The sequence below is a fragment of the Saccostrea echinata genome, unplaced genomic scaffold (genome assembly GCF_033153115.1).
Source record: "Saccostrea echinata isolate AGI-Se365-2 ecotype Australia unplaced genomic scaffold, CSIRO_AGI_Sech_v1 ptg000025l, whole genome shotgun sequence".
Lineage (NCBI taxonomy): Eukaryota > Metazoa > Mollusca > Bivalvia > Ostreida > Ostreidae > Saccostrea > Saccostrea echinata.
The window spans coordinates 17,692,321-17,710,451 of record NW_026889774.1 but is presented as its reverse complement, the minus strand read 5'-3'; the positions used below and the strand labels follow the sequence as shown (position 1 = coordinate 17,710,451).

The 18,131-nt window shown below is 34.0% G+C and overlaps 1 protein-coding gene across 1 annotated transcript in view; it reads left to right on the top strand.

Moving 5' to 3' along the window:
• The window catches only part of LOC133192071 (influenza virus NS1A-binding protein homolog A-like), a 204,720-nt gene that overhangs the window by 170,613 nt on the left and 15,976 nt on the right, over positions 1-18,131 (top strand). The window contains exon 11 of the mRNA XM_061327915.1: positions 4,321-4,494. Coding sequence (XP_061183899.1) covers positions 4,321-4,494 — 174 coding nt within the window. The remainder of the gene's footprint in view (positions 1-4,320; positions 4,495-18,131) is intronic.

Here is an 18,131-nt window from a genome sequence, read left to right as displayed (position 1 = left end):
CCCTAGGGTAATATTAAAATTCCAAAACTTAATTGTAAAACTACAGCAACCTACCTATCATATTTCAAAAGATTAATTGGTTACTGCTTAAAATAAAATAGGACTTTGATGAAGAAGATATTGTGACAGCATAGTTGCCAACTCACCCAATTTCGTCGGGTTACACCCGATTTTTTTACCCTTAACCCGATTATTTTTTATGACACGGCGGGTCATGCGTTTCACCCGATCTTTGCCGATCAACCCGAAAATCTCCCGATTTCCGGATTTGCTTCGTAAATTAGGTTGCACTTTTAACTTCCAGTTACAACCCAAGCTTGGATCTACGTAAACAATACCGATTCAGTAGGCCGTGTACCAGTAAATTATCTGTGCAGGTGTAAACAATTACCTGGGAGTTGTTTTGACAAGACAAAGGGCCAGTAGGAACACATTGAACCAAGAAAAAAGAGAAACGATATTTATGTACATATCAAGAAATCTTGGAAAACAATTTTCATCAGATGAAATAAAATGATCGAAGATAGTGTAGGCCTAACTGTACATTTAATACATATTGCACTTGTTAATTGAATTAATTCGGGGGGTGGGGGGGGATAACTTCAAAACCAATATTTGAATACTTTCAAATTTAGCACAAACATGTGCTTCAAATCAGCATTGCAGATTCTGAAAAGGCTTTCTTTAAAAAAAAAAATGCACACTTAATTCAGGTCAATACTGAATAATGAAACCTTCATTGCTCTTTTTTAACATGTAAATTTAATCAGTATATATAAATTTTTTGTCATTGTAAGTTAAAGCCTATTTTTAATAAAAGAATTCTCAATACACAAATACCTATATAAATATAGATATATATATGAATTTAATCATGGTAAATATGTCATGAATGTCGTTACGCGTTATGACCAGATTTTTTACTTTCCAAATCTGGTCATGACCAGATTTTTACATGTTGGAGGTTGGCAAGTATGTGTGACAGACAGATGGACGGACAGAATGGGGTAACAACAACATACAGTACCGACCAGACACAACCTAACAGAAAGCGAACCCAGAGCGCACCCCGGGTTCGCTCTCTGGGTTCGCTTGGGGTCCGCTAGTGCTGACCCCGAGCGAACCCGGAGCGCACCCGTAGCGAACCCGCGGCGAACCCAGAGCGAACGCTGAAAGCGAACCCCAAATTCAGTAGCGGTCCCAGAAAGCGAACTCGCATTCGGTGTTGCGTAACAGAGCTGTCAATCAAGATTAGCGATTAACTCATCAGCGCGTCGACCAATCAACATGCCGAACAGGTCTGACAATCAGGATAAGTGATAAAATGCATTGACCATCAGCGCATCGACCAGTCAACATGCCAGTTTGTAATCTAAACACTGTACAAGCAAAGCGTGTGAATAATAAAAATATTATATATATGATTTTTAAACATGATTTTACATTTATATATTTTAATTCTCCAGACAACATGCAATATTTACACATCTATTTTCGTTATTTTTTATATTTAAAATGTATTGATACATTATATATTTTTATTATCCAGGTAGCATGTTACATGCATAGTTACATATTTATTTTCTTTATATTTTTAAAATCCATTAATATATAAATATGCACTGCGTAAATTTATCAGACAATAAGTACATTAATTCATAATAGAAAAAAAGAAGATAATAATTGTTATAACAATTGTTACTAAAAAAAAAAAAGGATTAAAAAAACTGGTCTCCGATAAATTATAGAATTTTATTATCTCAAGATACAGTATAAGAACATGTACGTGCTTTAATTCAATTATTTTTTATTTATTATTTCAATTTACATGCACGTTTAAATTCATACAGATCACCAACGAAATTATCGATCTTGATAATTGATCATGAAAAAATTAAATGTACATGTACATTGTACAGCATAAATGTGCATTATGTCAATACGAAAAAAATCTTCCACCTATTTCGAAGATATTGCGGGTGCTAAGAGCAATTGCGATGGGTTTTTTTTAATTGACACTTGTAAGCCGGATGTATACTGTCTCCATGGTCACGGTATACCTGAGTATATACTCCCCCTACATTCGATGCCCCTTATGTACCTCGTCTGGGCACGTTATCAATGAAAAATTCAATTATTATTATTCTTTTCTTTTTTTTTTGATTTTTGAATTTGGAAACGTCATAGTTCTTTGGTACGTCGCATGAAGAGTACATGTTCATGTAATTTGCTGCCACCTGCATGCTGAAAATTAGTAAAATAGCTTTACGAGAGAGAAAGAGAGAGAGAGAACACTGTATATTATTTGAAATTAAAATCGCTACAACCGGACCATAGAAAACAATTCGAGTACGGAGAGGAGTGGGGGGCTCATCGAAATAAAACAATAAAAAAAACAAACATCGGGCGTTATTATCTTTATTTCATCTACTTAATCATGCGAGTTTACAGTTATTGAACTCTTGTTTTGTTTGTTTTCTTTCTTATTTTTATTTATTTTTAAACATTTAGGATTTTGTTTGTTAACATGCTCTATGTACATGTAAGTAGTGGGCGGGGGGGGGGGGGGGGGGGGGGGGGGTCATGAACCAGTAAGGAACACAAACTATTCAAATGATCATTCACATGTATTTGAAAACAACTTAAAAAAATAATATATTCTTATCAGTGGACAAGTTATTAGTTTTTGTTTGTTTTGGTTTTTTGATTGTTGTTATTGTTTTTTATATATATATATATATATATATAAGTCTTCCGTTAAACTCGCCTTATAAAACAATGATGTATAGCATGGAAGTAAATTATAAATGATCTGTAAAACGAAACTCAAGTTACACTGTATGAGAATTTTTAGTGATTATCTCGACCTACATATACATGTAATGGACAACAACCTAGCTTAAATGTAAACTGCTAAACATGAAAATTCGCATTATACGTGTACAGTATGTCTCAGCTATTTCATAGATAAGATCATAATTCAGTTTTTTGTCTTTCAAACATTTAAATTACGATTTAGCAATTGCAATTATAATTGGAAGTTCCAAATTATTTTAAAACGCACGAATAATGTAAACAAATGAATTTGAAGTTTTTTTATTAAGATACTCATATCAATTTCACTCCATCCGATACATCGAAAATAAATTTAACACTTTTTCTTCTTTTTTTTCTTTCGAGATATACTTAGCTTGTAAGTTAAGAAAAATAAAAGTGATAATTCTACGTCGAATGTACGGTGAAATTCTTGAAAATTTATATCAACGTTCTCCATATTGTCAATTACATGTACATGTTTCGATCGCCTTAAAAGCAGTAATGATCGATTTCACTACTGTATTTGGAATATACAAGGGGCGGGGCTTACTGGTGGCAAGATTAAAGCGGGGTCCGCTTCACGCATGAGTGCGTAAAGCGAACCCGGAAAGCGAACGCCGGGTTCGCTCTAGCGGACCCAGAGCTGACACCGAGCAAACGCAGAGCGAACCCGAAGCGCACCCAGAGCGGTCCCAAATTTTCTGAAAGCGGTCCCGCAGCGGACCCCGAGCGAACCCAGGAAGCGAACCCGGGGTGCGCTTTGGGTTCGCTCTGATGTTAGGTTGTGTCCGGTCGGTACTGTACCTGAACTTTCTTTAGAAAGTTTGGAAATAAATATTTGAATATATAGAATAATATGCACAATGTCTTGAAAGACAAGTGGGAGCTTCCTGGGTAAGGTTTAGTTAAACGGAGTAAGTGAATGACTTCATCAATTTTAGATCTACTGGTCAGAGACCAGAGGAGCTTATGCGATAGTAGTGTGTCCATCATATGTCTGTCTAGCTGTGTGTCTGTCTGGAGATCTGTAAACAATTTTTCAAAATGCTGCTCCTCCTACAGTTCTGGTTTGATTTAAATATAATTTGGCACACAAGTAGACTATACTAAGATACATAATTCTGAATATCGGTTTTTGATTTTGATGAACGGTGTTGCCATGGTTACTAATGATAGAAATGTCTGTGAAATACATTCAAAATGCTACATCTCCTCTAGCTTTGGTCTGATTTCAATATAATTTAGCACACAGGTAGACTGCATTAAAATACCTAATTTTTTATATCATGGTGTTGCCATGGTTTTTAATAATAGAAATTTCTGTGAAAATACTTTCAAAACACTACTCTTCCTCCAGTTTTGATCTGATTTCAATATAACTTGGCACAAAAAGAGACTAACCAAGGATCATTATTCTGTTTATAGCTGTTCAATAGAGCTACAGTCTCATCAGAGACTTCTGGTTATTTTATTACATGCTTTTTTCATTTCCATTTTCAATAGCAAGGTACCAGGCAGCTGTGTGTACATTCATGGGGAAGATTTATGTTATTGGTGGTACCGATGCATGGATTTGCTTAAATTCAGTGGAGATCTATGATCCAGAGGTGAAAAAATGGCAGTTTGGTCCAAAGCTGAGCATTCCACGACGTGGAGCGGGTTGTGATGTTTTTAATGGTTTGTCTTTAAGATAATATACATAACAGTGTTTGAAACTCAACATAAAATTAGCAAGACATGCAGGGCTGACTGCTAGTGAAAGTTGTCAGTCCTGCCAAAAATTTACTAGCCAGAGAAAATAATTGTCTTTTATAACTTTGTTTTTAGCGATAACGTGAATGGGGCCAGATTTTTGAACCCGGTTCTTAAGGATGACGAGTTCTATCCCTCTTGCTTCTTACACTCTGCTACAGATACTATTGGTTGATTTGAAAAAGATTTATCAAATATATGAATTTTAATTTATTGCAAATTTTAACATGTCAAGCAGGGCGTCCATATGTGCAGATCTGTTCACTCGTGGCAAAATTTGTGCATCTCGGGCGGTCGTGCACACAGTTGTTTCAAACACTGTATATACATATATGAACAAAAAAAATTGATAGATTAAGTCTTTTAATCATTACAAATGCTGTTGTATTTAAAACTTTAAAAAATAGGATCGATTTTTCTCATATCTTTTCATATCCCTTCAACAGCAGTAATGAAATAAAATGGATGCTAAAAATCAGGTTCTTATAGCCAAGGGTGATTTCCTGGCAAGGACAGCTTCAACATAATAAAATGTATATGAAATTCTGGGTTCATATACCAAAGGATGTTTCACTGTAGAATGGATGGATTTTGCACAAAATATATTTGTCTTATGAATGGTAGAAAACATTTTTGAAAAATCAAATGATTTTTCTCACAAATTTACTTGGACATCATGCTTATTGAAAAGTGCAGACATAAACATGTTGTTTTTTTTAAAATAGATTTAGAATAATTATAAATTTCATTCAGTTCTGATAATACTTTTAAAAATATCAACTAAATTCATCATTCTGTATGAAAAAGAGCTAGGTTCACTAACTCCATAAAATGGCTCTGTCCAGTTAGACAATAACCTCTTCTTACAGATTTCCACAAAAATTCTCAGGTTAATCCTTATTAATCACCTGCGCCAGACTCTTTTATACACACAAAATAAATTCTACCTCCAACCAAGGGTATAAAACAGAGTACATTTCAAAAGTATATTTTTCATAAGCATTTTGAACATGCTGAATTTCAATCAAGGGTAGGTAAGCGGTATATTTTTTAAAACATTCGGACATATAAGACTTAAAAAACCTTTAACAACCCATGAATTTTGCAATAGCTATCTAGCATTTTACATGCAGTTTGAAATAAAGTGTAAAGTTCATGACACTCTCCCCGTCATAACACTTCAAGTTTGCAGTGACTTGACGTCATTTTCCATTATGACGTCATATTTTGGTAGTTCAGAGATGTGAAGGCACAGAGTGCACTGTGATATTCTTCAGGAAGCCTTAACCTACCTGCGTGTATATCGCTTTTTGTCAACAAAATGAATTAATAAAAATAAAGAAATAAAAAAAACACATACTTATGGACATGCAGTGTACATTTGATGCATTATACAGTGTACATATACCTTCATGTTTCTTATTAGATAAAAGCATGTACGTGTGTATTTAGGCGCTGTTAAATATTTACTGCATGAAGAAAATATTTAGCAAACTAAATAATCAAACAGCAAAAAATTATGATGATAAGAAAAATAAATAGACGCTTGTTGCCATGGCAACAAAAAAGTCTTCCGTTCTTCTCTTAATCTCTAAGAATTTGGTTTTCTGTATGTAGAAAAAAACATACATATATTTACTGTGGAAGAAAGAAATAAGTAGAAAATACCCTTTCAGTACTTAAGGTACTTTGATTACAATGACCGATATTTTGTATAATAATGCATTTGGCACCCATGGATAGACCTCTATCAAAACTATACATATCATAAAAATTATGCAAATAAACCTGTATAGAAAGTAGCGTTTTGAATGTCCTTTTTCACTAACTTTTGCAACGCCATTTCATATATGTATATACTAGCTTTTGTCTTACACATTGGATTACAACATTTTGTGTGCCACGTCTTATATATTGGATTACAACATTTTGAAAAATTGTTTGCGAACATTTATACAGAGAAACCAGGGATTTATTAGTACTTTCTCTGGGCCCGAAATTCGGCCCCATTCCCAATTGAAAATTAGTTCAAATTTTCCCAATTTGGCAGTATTTTTTCTCAATTGGTGAACAATGCTCTTATATTTAATTATCTTGGAAAAACACTAGGTAAAACTGTCAGATTGTCTGTAATTTTCCTAAATTTAACTCGTTTAGCAAAGCTACAGTCATAACACATTTAAAAACACTATAAACATCAACTTTTAATCCAAATTTCTTTCCTTTTTAGGTCACCTGAGTCACTCAGGTGACCTATTTAGGGCTTTTCGCTTTCAGGCGAAAAGCCCTATTGTTTTCGTCTTTTTTATTATTATTATTATTATTATTATACTGAACACTTTTTTCGTTCAGCATTTGAGGAGTACCTTTAAAAATAGGATATTTCTCTTATAACCACTAAATAGGAAATGTAAATATCTCGCGTATGTAAGGTACTGAACTTCCGGTTTAGTCACTTCCGGTTTCTACTAAAGAAAAACTAAAATACCTAAAGAAGCTAAAATCTTTCTCATTTTGAATGTCTAGACTCTCAAATTCAGGATATATATTCTAGAGACCAATTCCTACAAAAAAGTTAGCGATGGTGATTTTGACCTACTGATACTTTCTGAGATATAAGACTTCAAACATTCAAAAAGGGGGGATGAAATTTTTAAAAGTCACAATTAAGGTTTGAAAATTATTTTGAGCATTGAAGTACATTAAGACTAATAAGTAAAAAATATACTGTAAGTTTCATATCGGTCAGAGCCGAACTTCCGGTTTTAGGGGTCTTTGAAAATTGACTATGGGAGTTTCTATGTTAAATTGAAATCAGTCGTGGCACGTTTTCTCTTGAAATAATCAAGATATTCTTATGAGATTTTAAGTGTAGAATGACCTTGATGTGATACCGACCTCATTGGGTCACCAAAAGATAATTCTTGAAAATAAGGGATTTTTAGGGGCCAACATTGAAAACATACTTTTTCCTGTAACTTTTTAATTTCTCAATGAATTTTTAAACAGTTTTCTATTCTGGGTTTAGATCAAAGAGAACAATCTAAAAATTATGGTCCGTGGGTCACTTTCTGACCCCTTATAGGAGTTACAGAAGACTGAAATAACGTAATTTTTATTTATTTAAAAAATAATGGAGTAAGAGTTATCTCCCTTTGAACATCAGTTAACAGGCTTACACACTCTTTAGGTTTCAAGTTTGGTATGCATATGACAAGTACTTCCGGTTTTATGAATCTCTAAATTTGTCTATGGGAGTTCTCATGTTAAATGGAAAATTGCATATTTCACGATATCTCTTAAAGTAATCAAGATATTATTGTGGAAATTTAGTGATAGAATGACTGTGATATTGTTTCAACCCCATTAGGGTTTGAAAATGAATTTCTGGAAAATAAGGGATTTCTAGGGGCCAAAGTTGAAAACTGACCTTTGCCCATAATTTTTTAATTCTTAATGAATATTTTGAACAGTTTTCTTTTCTGGGTTTAGCTTAAAGAGTACAATCTAAAAATTATGGTCCGTTGGGTCACTTTTTGACCCCTAATAGGAGTTACAGAGGACTGAAATAATAAAATTTTTATTTATTTCAAATATGATAAAGTAAGAGTTATCTCCCTTTGCACATCTGTTGGCGGGCTTACATACTCTTTAGGTTTCAAGTTTGGTATGCATATGACAAGTACTTCCGGTTTTATGAATCTCTGAATTTGTCTATGGGAGTTCCCATGTTAAATGGGAAAATGCACATGTCACGATATCTCCTAAACTAAATAAGATATTCTTGTGAAAATTGAGTGATATAATGACTTTGATAATGTTCCAACCCAATAAGGGTCTGAAAATGAATTTCTGAAAAATAAGGGATTTCAAGGGGCTAATATTGAAAACTGATATTCCCATGTAACTTTTTTATTTCTACATGAATTTTTAAACAGTTTTCGATTCCGAGTTCAGCATAAAGGGTACAGTTTAAAAATTATGGTCCGTGGGGTCACTTTTTGACCCCTTATAGGTGTTTTAGAGACCTGAAATATTGTAACTTAGTAATTTTCAAAATAACAATGTAAGAGTTACCCCCCTTTGCAGAGCTCTAGTGAGAATTACATACTCTTTAGGTTTCCATTTTCATAAACTCCTGAAGACTTGATCCGGTGTGATTTTTTTTTATGTTGTTCATTTTGTTAGAGTTATGGCTGTTTTAAGCTCCTTATTATTTAATGCATCGAAAAGCCCTTCGTTTTTGTTGAACGACAAAAAAGGTCTAGTGCTATCTGTTTTTGTCTGTCGTTGTACGTCGTTCGTCGTCAATCGGTCGTAAACTTTTGAACATTTTTAGCTTCTTCTCTGGAACCACTGAACCAAGAACAAGGTACGGTTTCAATACTAATCTTGCCCTGAGTTTTTCTTAAAAATAAAAGTTATGTAAAAAATTAAAACTCATGCTTTTTGAATTATTGAAATTCTATGCAGAAAGATCATACAAATCTTTTTTCTCACATGACCTTCAAAATGCTAATTGTGACGTCATAAACCTGTGCATTTTCCCGTATTTTCTTAAAAAGTTGCAGAAGACATCAATTTTCAATGGAATTTTCTTTCAGATAATATTGTCCACAGGCATCGCCCACAAAGATTTTGAGATATGTGATTTTTCAAAGAATTTTACACAACATATCTAAAAATTAATGTGGGCGACAGCTGTGGACACTATTTTCTTAAGGAAAATAACCCTTGAAAGGGGTCATTTTGAGGCTTTTTTTCCGTTTAAAATAGAGAAATGCATCAAATTAATGACATCATATATCAAGAATGGTACTCCATTATGCTATATTCTTTCCTGATTTATTACAGTCATATACCCAACTAATATTTAAGCCAGTTTCAAAACTTTTCATGGCCCCTGCCCCCCTGGGGCCTGAGGGGTGGGGCTAAAACCACCAAAATTAATGCAATCTTTAAAAATCTTCTTCTTTACTCCTGGACATCAAGCAGTCAAACTGTTGGCATGATTGTAGTAAGCATTGAGCCCTCTACCAAAATTGTGAAATTCATGGCCCCAGGGTCAGGGGTTCTGGTGCTAGGGTGGGGCTCTAATGATTATATAGTGAAAATGCATTAATTCTTTAAAAGTCTTCTCCTCTGCTCCTGGGTATTAAGCCAATGAATTAAGTACATAGTTATGATGAGCAAGAGTGCCTCTTCCAAAATTGTGAATTTCATGGCCCCTGGGTCAGGGGTTCTGGTGTTAGGGCGGGGCTCTAATGAATATATAGTGAAAATGCATTAATTCTTTGAAAATCTTCTCCTCTGCTCCTGGGTATTTAAAGCCAATGAATTAAGTACATAGTTATGATGAGCAAGAGTGCCTCTTCCAAAATTGTGAATTTCATGGCCCCTGGGTCAGGGGTTCTGGTGTTAGGGCGGGGCTCTAATGAATATATAGTGAAAATGCATTAATTCTTTGAAAATCTTCTCCTCTGCTCCTGGGTATTAAGCCGATGAATTAAGTACAATGTACATAGTTATGATTAGCAAGAGTGCCTCTTCCAAACTTGTGAATTTCAATTCCCCCTGGGTCAGGAGTTCTGGTGTTAGGGTGGGGCTCTAATGAATATATAGTGAAAATGCATTAATTCTTTGAAAATCTTCTCCTCTGCTCCTGGGTATTAAGCCGATGAATTAAGTACAATGTACATAGTTATGATTAGCAAGAGTGCCTCTTCCAAACTTGTGAATTTCAATTCCCCCTGGGTCAGGGGTTCTGGTGTTAGGGTGGGGCTCTAATGAATATATAGTGAAAATGCATTAATTCTTTGAAAATCTTCTCCTCTGCTCCTGGGTATTAAGCCGATGAATTAAGTACAATGTACATAGTTATGATTAGCAAGAGTCCCTCTTCCAAACTTGTGAATTTCAATTCCCCCTGGGTCAGGGGTTCTGGTGTTAGGGTGGGGCTCTAATGAAGATATAGTGAAAATGCATTAATTCTTTGAAAATCTTCTCCTCTGCTCCTGGGTATTAAGCCGGTGAATTAAGTACATAGTTACGATGAGCAAGAGTGCCTCTTCCAAACTTGTGAATTTCATGGCCCCAGGATCAGAGGTTCTGGTGTTAGGGTGGGGCTCTAATGATTATATAGTGAAAATGCATTAATTCTTTGAAAATCTTCTCCTCTGCTCCTGGGTATTAAGCCGATGAATTAAGTACATAGTTATGATGAGCAAGAGTGTCTCTTCTGAAATTGTGAATTTCATGGCCCCTCTTGGTGAGGGGTTCCATGTGGGGGGGGGGGGGGGATTTTTTTCTATATACAGTGTACTGAAAATAAATTAATGCTTTGAAAAATCTTTTCTGCTCCTGGGTATTGAGCTGATGAACTAAGTACATAGTTATGATGAGCAAGAGTGCCTCTTCCAAAATTGTGAATTTCATGGCCCCTTGGTCAGGGGTTCCATGTGTGGTGGGGTGGAGGGCTAATTTATTATATAACAAAATAAATTAATGCTTTGAAAATCTTCTCCTCTGCCCCTTGGTATTAATTAAACAAACTAAATACATAGTTATGATGAGAAAGGATTCCTCCTTCCAAAATTTTGAATTTCATGGCCCCTGGGTCAGGTGTTCTTGAGCTTGGGTGGGGTTCTATTGATTAATTAGCAAAATGCATTAATGCTTTGAAAATCTTCTCCTCTGCCTCTGAGTACTAAGCAAACAAGCTATATGCAATAATATCAATGTAAATACATGTATTTAATTTAATTGTAAGTAAATGTGCCTTTTCTTTGCTTGTGGGTATCTAGGAGGCAGAGTATACAATTGTGATGTGAAGCAAATGAGAGTTACTCCCCTTTGCTAAATATTGTTAATCAAGAAATCCTTGTTTATAATTTAATTAACAGGTTATTTGATTGAATGAGAATACAAGTAAGAATGTTATATATATATAGAAACAAAATAAAAATGAATGTTTGGTTTAAATGAGCAAAGTATGCTCAAAGTCAGATTCTTGCCTGGAAAGCAGTATAAAAGATTGGCATAAAGATTGTTTATATATTTAGCAAAAGTTGTAATTGTACACAGAATGTATACTCTGTGGTGATCTAAGTTAGTGTCACTTGTAGAGGAGTTGTGGTTGACAGGAGACTGGATTTTGTTTGATACTTTATCAAAGTGAACAAAGAATCACAGAGAGCCAGAGTGACTTATTGTAATTAGTGACAAGTGGCAAATAACCACGTTGTATATACCCAAGTCTGTGTGTACTGAATTGTAGCACTAGGCAAGTGACAAAAAAATTATCTGTATATATTGAATACCTTACACAATAAGCAAGTGTCCTTTGTATTTGTATATTTTGCATTCATTATCATCCCTGTAAGACTTGGGAAAACCAAGTATGATCCAAAGGAGATCAGTCGGGTCTAGCACATTACAATAAGCAAGGGTATTTTTACCAGATTTTTAGCTCACTTCGACGATGTCGTGATGAGCTCATGCTATACCCCCGACGTCGGCGTCCCGGTTAAAGTTTTAGGAGCAAGTCCACTTCCAAGTAACTATAAGCCCTACCTGAACCAAACTTGCATGGATGATGCATCTAGGGATGGCCACTACCACACTTGCTTCGGATGCTGGATCTGACCTAGATTTTTCAGATGAGTGACCAGGTTAAAGTTTTTGGAGCAGGTCTTTTTCCAAGTAACTATAAGTCCTACTCAAACCAAACTTGCATGGATATTGATCTTGGGATGTACACTAACTAGCAAAAAATATGATGTGAGATTTGCCTTACTTATAGATAACATTTGTCGAGGTGAGCTTCGTAATCTTTGATTACCTGTGTTTGAATTTCTTGGGCAACATTGCTTCCTCTATCAGTTAATTTTGTTTTATACTTCCATGGATCCTTTAGTGTTGTATTATACTCAGGTGACCGTTAAGGCCCTTGGGCCTCTTGTTCTGAAAATGGTGATATTGTGTAATAATAATTTAGATTTAATAAGTTATTTCCACCTACTCAATTGACCTATAAGTAAATGATAAGAATTAAGAACTGCAGGCATTATTTCAGATAGAAAAATAATTCTCAATGCATTTTTACATATTAAAAGGGGACTTTGAGAAAATGTGTACTTAATTAGTATTATTTTTTGTAGGAGGTTTATAATCTCAGAGACAGATTCTAATGACCTAAATTGGAATCTCACACACACAAGTACTGCCCAAAATTGTATAAATACTTTATACTCATTGAAGACAAATTTAGTTTTATTAGTCTATTATTCATAATTGATCATGTTACTTGTATGATGAAGTTGGATCATATTTGAAATGTCTGTTTAGTTGCCCAAATTAAACTTCATGCTGAAATGTTAAATGAATTACACCTGAATACATGATGTAAGCAAGATTTTTTTTTCATTTTTCCCAATTTCATCAAATAGCCGATAATTTTTTTCCCAATTCCCAAAAAATGGTGTTTCCCAAAATAGGCTGATAAATCCCTGCAAACAAGACATTGAACGAACACTGTGTTATCACAAACTTCACTGTGTGTGTGTGTAGGGTTCGACGATTAGAAAATAATAATATCATACTTTGACAGCATACTAACATACACGTAACTATAAGAAAGATTACAAGTATTCAATTATTTATTTAGAAATCAAAATTCAAAATACAGAGATATGATCAAGGTGCAAGAATTTGAGAGGTTTGATAAACACACAGCTCCTCCTAACCATCTAGCCAAGTCCCCATTTTATTTTTTTGAAAAGAATTGACCAGAAGATCATTTCAAACTACTTACGGAATATTGCAGTACATTGATTTTGATTGACAGGCCAAACACATGTGCACTTTGTGTAATACTTTAAGCAGAAAAATGCAGGTTGGGACTGACTGAAATCAAAACAGATTTATTAAAGAATGGGTGTGACTGATATAAAATGTTTCTTTGGTCAATTTATATGTATTGGAGGAGTGGGGTTATGAGGGTCTCTCTTTCACTCCCTCTCTCTCTCATATAAAGAGCTAGGTACGTTAGCTAATGTCAACAGGCCCTGCAAAATGCTTAAAAAATAAAGTTTGCATATTTTCACTAACCATGTATATTTATAAAGTTTATGATCCTAAGTCCTTGTATATGTAAACGTTTGGGCAGATCCAAGCTTCTATGCTGCTATGTAATATCCAAACCTATGTCATATCCGGAAAACAAGCAATTTTCTTCACTTTTCACTCGGTTTTGGGAAAATTCAATGTGGCCACAAGCATCGGCCATGAAGATATTTTAACCAGAAATACTATAGCTTAAAAGGAATTGATTTAACCAGGTTTCGTTCTGGCCGTGGACTGTGGCCACATTGAATTTTTACAAATTCTGATATTATCAGTCGTCTGCTATACAGATCTTGACATAAGGGGAATGGAATATTAGCTTGGTATTTTGATTATATTCGTACAAAATAAATAACAATTGAATACATGTTTATTTTGTAGAAATCTAAATGATAAAATGCATTATTTTTATAACTCAGTTGTTAAAAATTCGTATCCGCGACCAACTTTATATATTCCACGCAACAAGTTGCGTGAGGTATAATGTTTTTGACCCGTCCGTCAGTCAGTGTGTCTGTCAGTCTGTCAGTCCTGTTTTTTTGTCAGCGCAACTGCTCTTAGACCGCTGCATAGAATTTCATCAAACTTTGCAGATATTTAGGACACAATGTGTAGATGTGCATATTACCCGGAAATTCCGAATTCTTTATTTTTTCTGGGAATTTCGGCACTTTTCAACTTAGATTTTTGGCCATATAGTGAATGTAGAGATGAACAGTTTGTCAGCGCAACTCCTCTTAAACGGCTGCACAGAATTTGGTCAAACTTTGCAGATGTTTAGGACACAATGTGTAGATGTGCATATTACCAGGAAATTCCGAATCCTTTATTTTTTCTGGGAATTTCGGCACTTTTCAACTTAGATTTTTGGCCATATAGTGAATGTAGAGATGAACAGTTTGTCAGCGCAACTCCTCTTAAACCGCTGCACAGAATTTGGTCAAACTTTGCAGATATTTAGGACACAATGTGTAGATGTGCATATTACCAGGAAATTCCGATTCCATTATTTTTCTTGGAATTTCGGCACTTTTCAACTTAGATTTTTGGCCATATCTTGAATATAGAGATGAACAGTCTGTCAGCGCAACTCCTCTTAAACCGCTGCACAGAATTTCTTTAAACTTTGCAGATATTTAGAACACTGTGTAGATGTGCATATTACCAGGAAATTCTGATTCCTTTATTTTTCTTAGAATTTCACCACTTTTAAACTTAGATTTTCGGTCATATCTTTGAATATAGAGATGAACAGTTTGTCAGCGCAACTCCTCTTAAACCGCTACACAGATTTTGGTCAGACTTTGCAGATATTTAGTACACAGTGTGTAGATGTGCATATTACCAGGAAATTCTGATTCCATTATTTTTCTTGGAATTTCGGCACTTTTCAACTTAGATATTTAGCCATATCTTGAATATAGAGATGAACAGTTTGTCAGCGCAACTCCTCTTAAACCGCTAAACAGAATTTGGTCAAACTTTGCAGATATTTAGTACACAGTGTGTAGATGTGCATATTACCAGGAAATTCCAATTCCATTATTTTTCTTGGAATTTCGCCACTTTTCAACTTAGATTTTTGGCTTTATCAGTATAGAGATGAACAGTTTGTTAGTGCAACTCCTCTTAAACCGCTGCACAGAATTTGGTCAAACTTTGCAGATATTTAGTACACAGTGTGTAGATGTGCACATTACCAGGAAATTCGATTCCATAATTTTTGCCTCAAGAGTTTTGCCTATTATTGAAGAAACTTTCCAGCTAGGTAATAAGGAAATCCACTGGAATCAGCTTTTGTAATGAAATTTTATGTGAAATATTTTATGACCTTAAAAGACCCCTATTGATTTTGAGATCAAAATATTAATGATTTAACGCACACACACAAAATCTTGGATAGTTCCCCCCCCCCCCCCCCCAAATTGATGCTTTGCCTTAAATAATTTCATAAGTTCAGTATATAAACGAATTCATATGACTACATCATTATTTTGTTTCCATCAATTATTTCATTGTGTAAATTGCCATGTGTTGGACATGGACTTACACTCATTAACAAATCGAAATCTGTGAGGAATTTGAATAACAGTTTGTCAGCATAACTCCTGCACTGAATTTCCTGAAACTTTGTAGGTATTTCAGACATATTTTGTAGATTTTTATATTACCAAGAAATTTTGATTCATTATTTATCTAGAAACTTCAGCCCAATTAAATTTGTAACTGTACAAAGATTTGAATGTCCTTATATGCAAGTTTTGATGTTTTTTTGCAAGAAATGTCCCTTTTTGAATTATACTGTGTATTTAAAATGCACTTTACCATTCATTACGTGTTGCATTGTCGAGTTATGGGGGAGCGTGGGGTATCTGAGCTTGCTCACTTTTTCTTTCATTTTCATTCCATTTCCAGGGAACAAGCAAAACACATGCAAATGTACACATATAGGCCTAACGTCTAAATTTCAGAAAGTGTGTTGTAAAAAGGTGTAACTGAGATGTTATTGGGTTGCTAAATTTATAAAAAGGTATCTTGTGTTAATTTAAAGGCAAAAAAACTAATGTTTCTAGGTTGTATATCGAACTGTAAGTATAGACGTCCTCATTGTTTACACTGACAACGTACAGTGACGCGCCAAAAGTTTTTTTTCCATTTTTCAGTCTTTCGTTCTATATTTTACTATAAACAATACATTGTTTTATCAAACATTTTGATAAAAAAATAATTGTGAATTTCTCATAGTAAGAGAAAACTGTAGTCAGATGATTCATTTTAGATATGAAAAATCTCAAATTAACGACTTTTTATTATCTGTGAATGCTGGAAAGTTTATATGTTTCAATGCACAGATGAATTATTTTAATATTATGGCATTTTCACCCTTTCTCCAAAAGCTTAATTAGTAAATAATTATACTTAGTATATTTTAAGTATGATAATCTTTCAATGAATTAAATTTATATACCATCACCTAGAAACGAAAAAGAAAACATACACCATTTAATATGTTTTTATGTCTTCTCAAAAAATAATTGAAATGATAATTTAGAACAGTAGAGGCATAAGTATATGTTATTTATGTCCCTGAAAACAGTGAAACAATGTGGTTAAATTCAAGAAGGAGAAAGAAGAATGGGGAAAAATACATGTAACTATTAATTTTCCCTTCAGAGAAGTTTAGATGAGAATAAATAAAATAATGCTCAACTAAAATGATATCATTATAATGAAATCTTCTGAATGGGACAGCTTCATATAATTTAGTGAAATTCTAAGATACTGAAAATATTTTTTAAAATTTATTTTATGTATCTATAATTTTTTTCTAACTCTTTTATTTTACACCCTCCCTTTTGTTACAGGAAAAATTCTCCAAAATTTTTGAAATTCATTGATTCTTACTAAATCAAATAGTATTAATAATCAAAATCTCTTCATATGAGAAATACATGTATACAATTTTATACTATACAATTATTACATGAGGTGAGGAAAATATGAAGATTTATCCAGCCAAGAAAAATTATATAAATTTTCTTGGTTGAATAAATCTTCATGTCTCCTTAGCATTCATGCAATAAATTTTTATTATACTGAAATAAGCAAGGTCATTTAAAAATAAACACAAACTTTCCAAAAGTAAAGTGAACTCTTAACCGAAGTCCCTTGGACACTTCACACTTAGATTTCTTTGCTTTTGTTTTTTTAAGTATCCTTTTTGAAGAAGACCGCCAATTTTGTCATTGCATTCAATGCTACTATTTTAAATTTTGTGATGTCTGCTGTTCTCGGGAGTTTTCGTCAACGAACGATTTATAAGTATTGAAAGAAAATGCACGTGGTGTTCCCAATGAAAAGCATGATGACGACAGGGCCCTGTTACATGACAATTTAGAACCAATCAAATAATGTGTCGTATAGAATAATTATAATGAGGTATAATAATAAGATGTATGTGTGTGTAGGAAGGGGGGTGCCACTTAGGCTATTTATAAGCTTATATATCATACTTAAAATCTCAGAAATCAGGAAGTTGAACTATGGGCCAGGGATCTCAAGGTACCCTCCCCCCCCCCCACCCCTTGCCTCTGAAATCCCCCCTTCACCAACTCAGGTGACATATGTACCAGGAAGATACTGTATGTATACTTTAAAAAGCGGGCTTCATATTTTAGCAGCTTTGGCACAGACAACAATGCGCTAATTCATGAATACCATAAATAAAACAACTGAATACAATGCAAGGCCCCTAAATCTGTAGTGTTAATTTATGGTTTACGCCATCTAGTCCATAGGAAGTCATTGCGCTAAATTTTGAATATGTTAATTCATGTACACGTACAGTTTTGTCTTTTGGATATAGAAAATATTTAGCATTACAATATAAAGACTCAGGAGAATTATTTTCAGATCTTAATATCTTGTTGTTGTTTGTC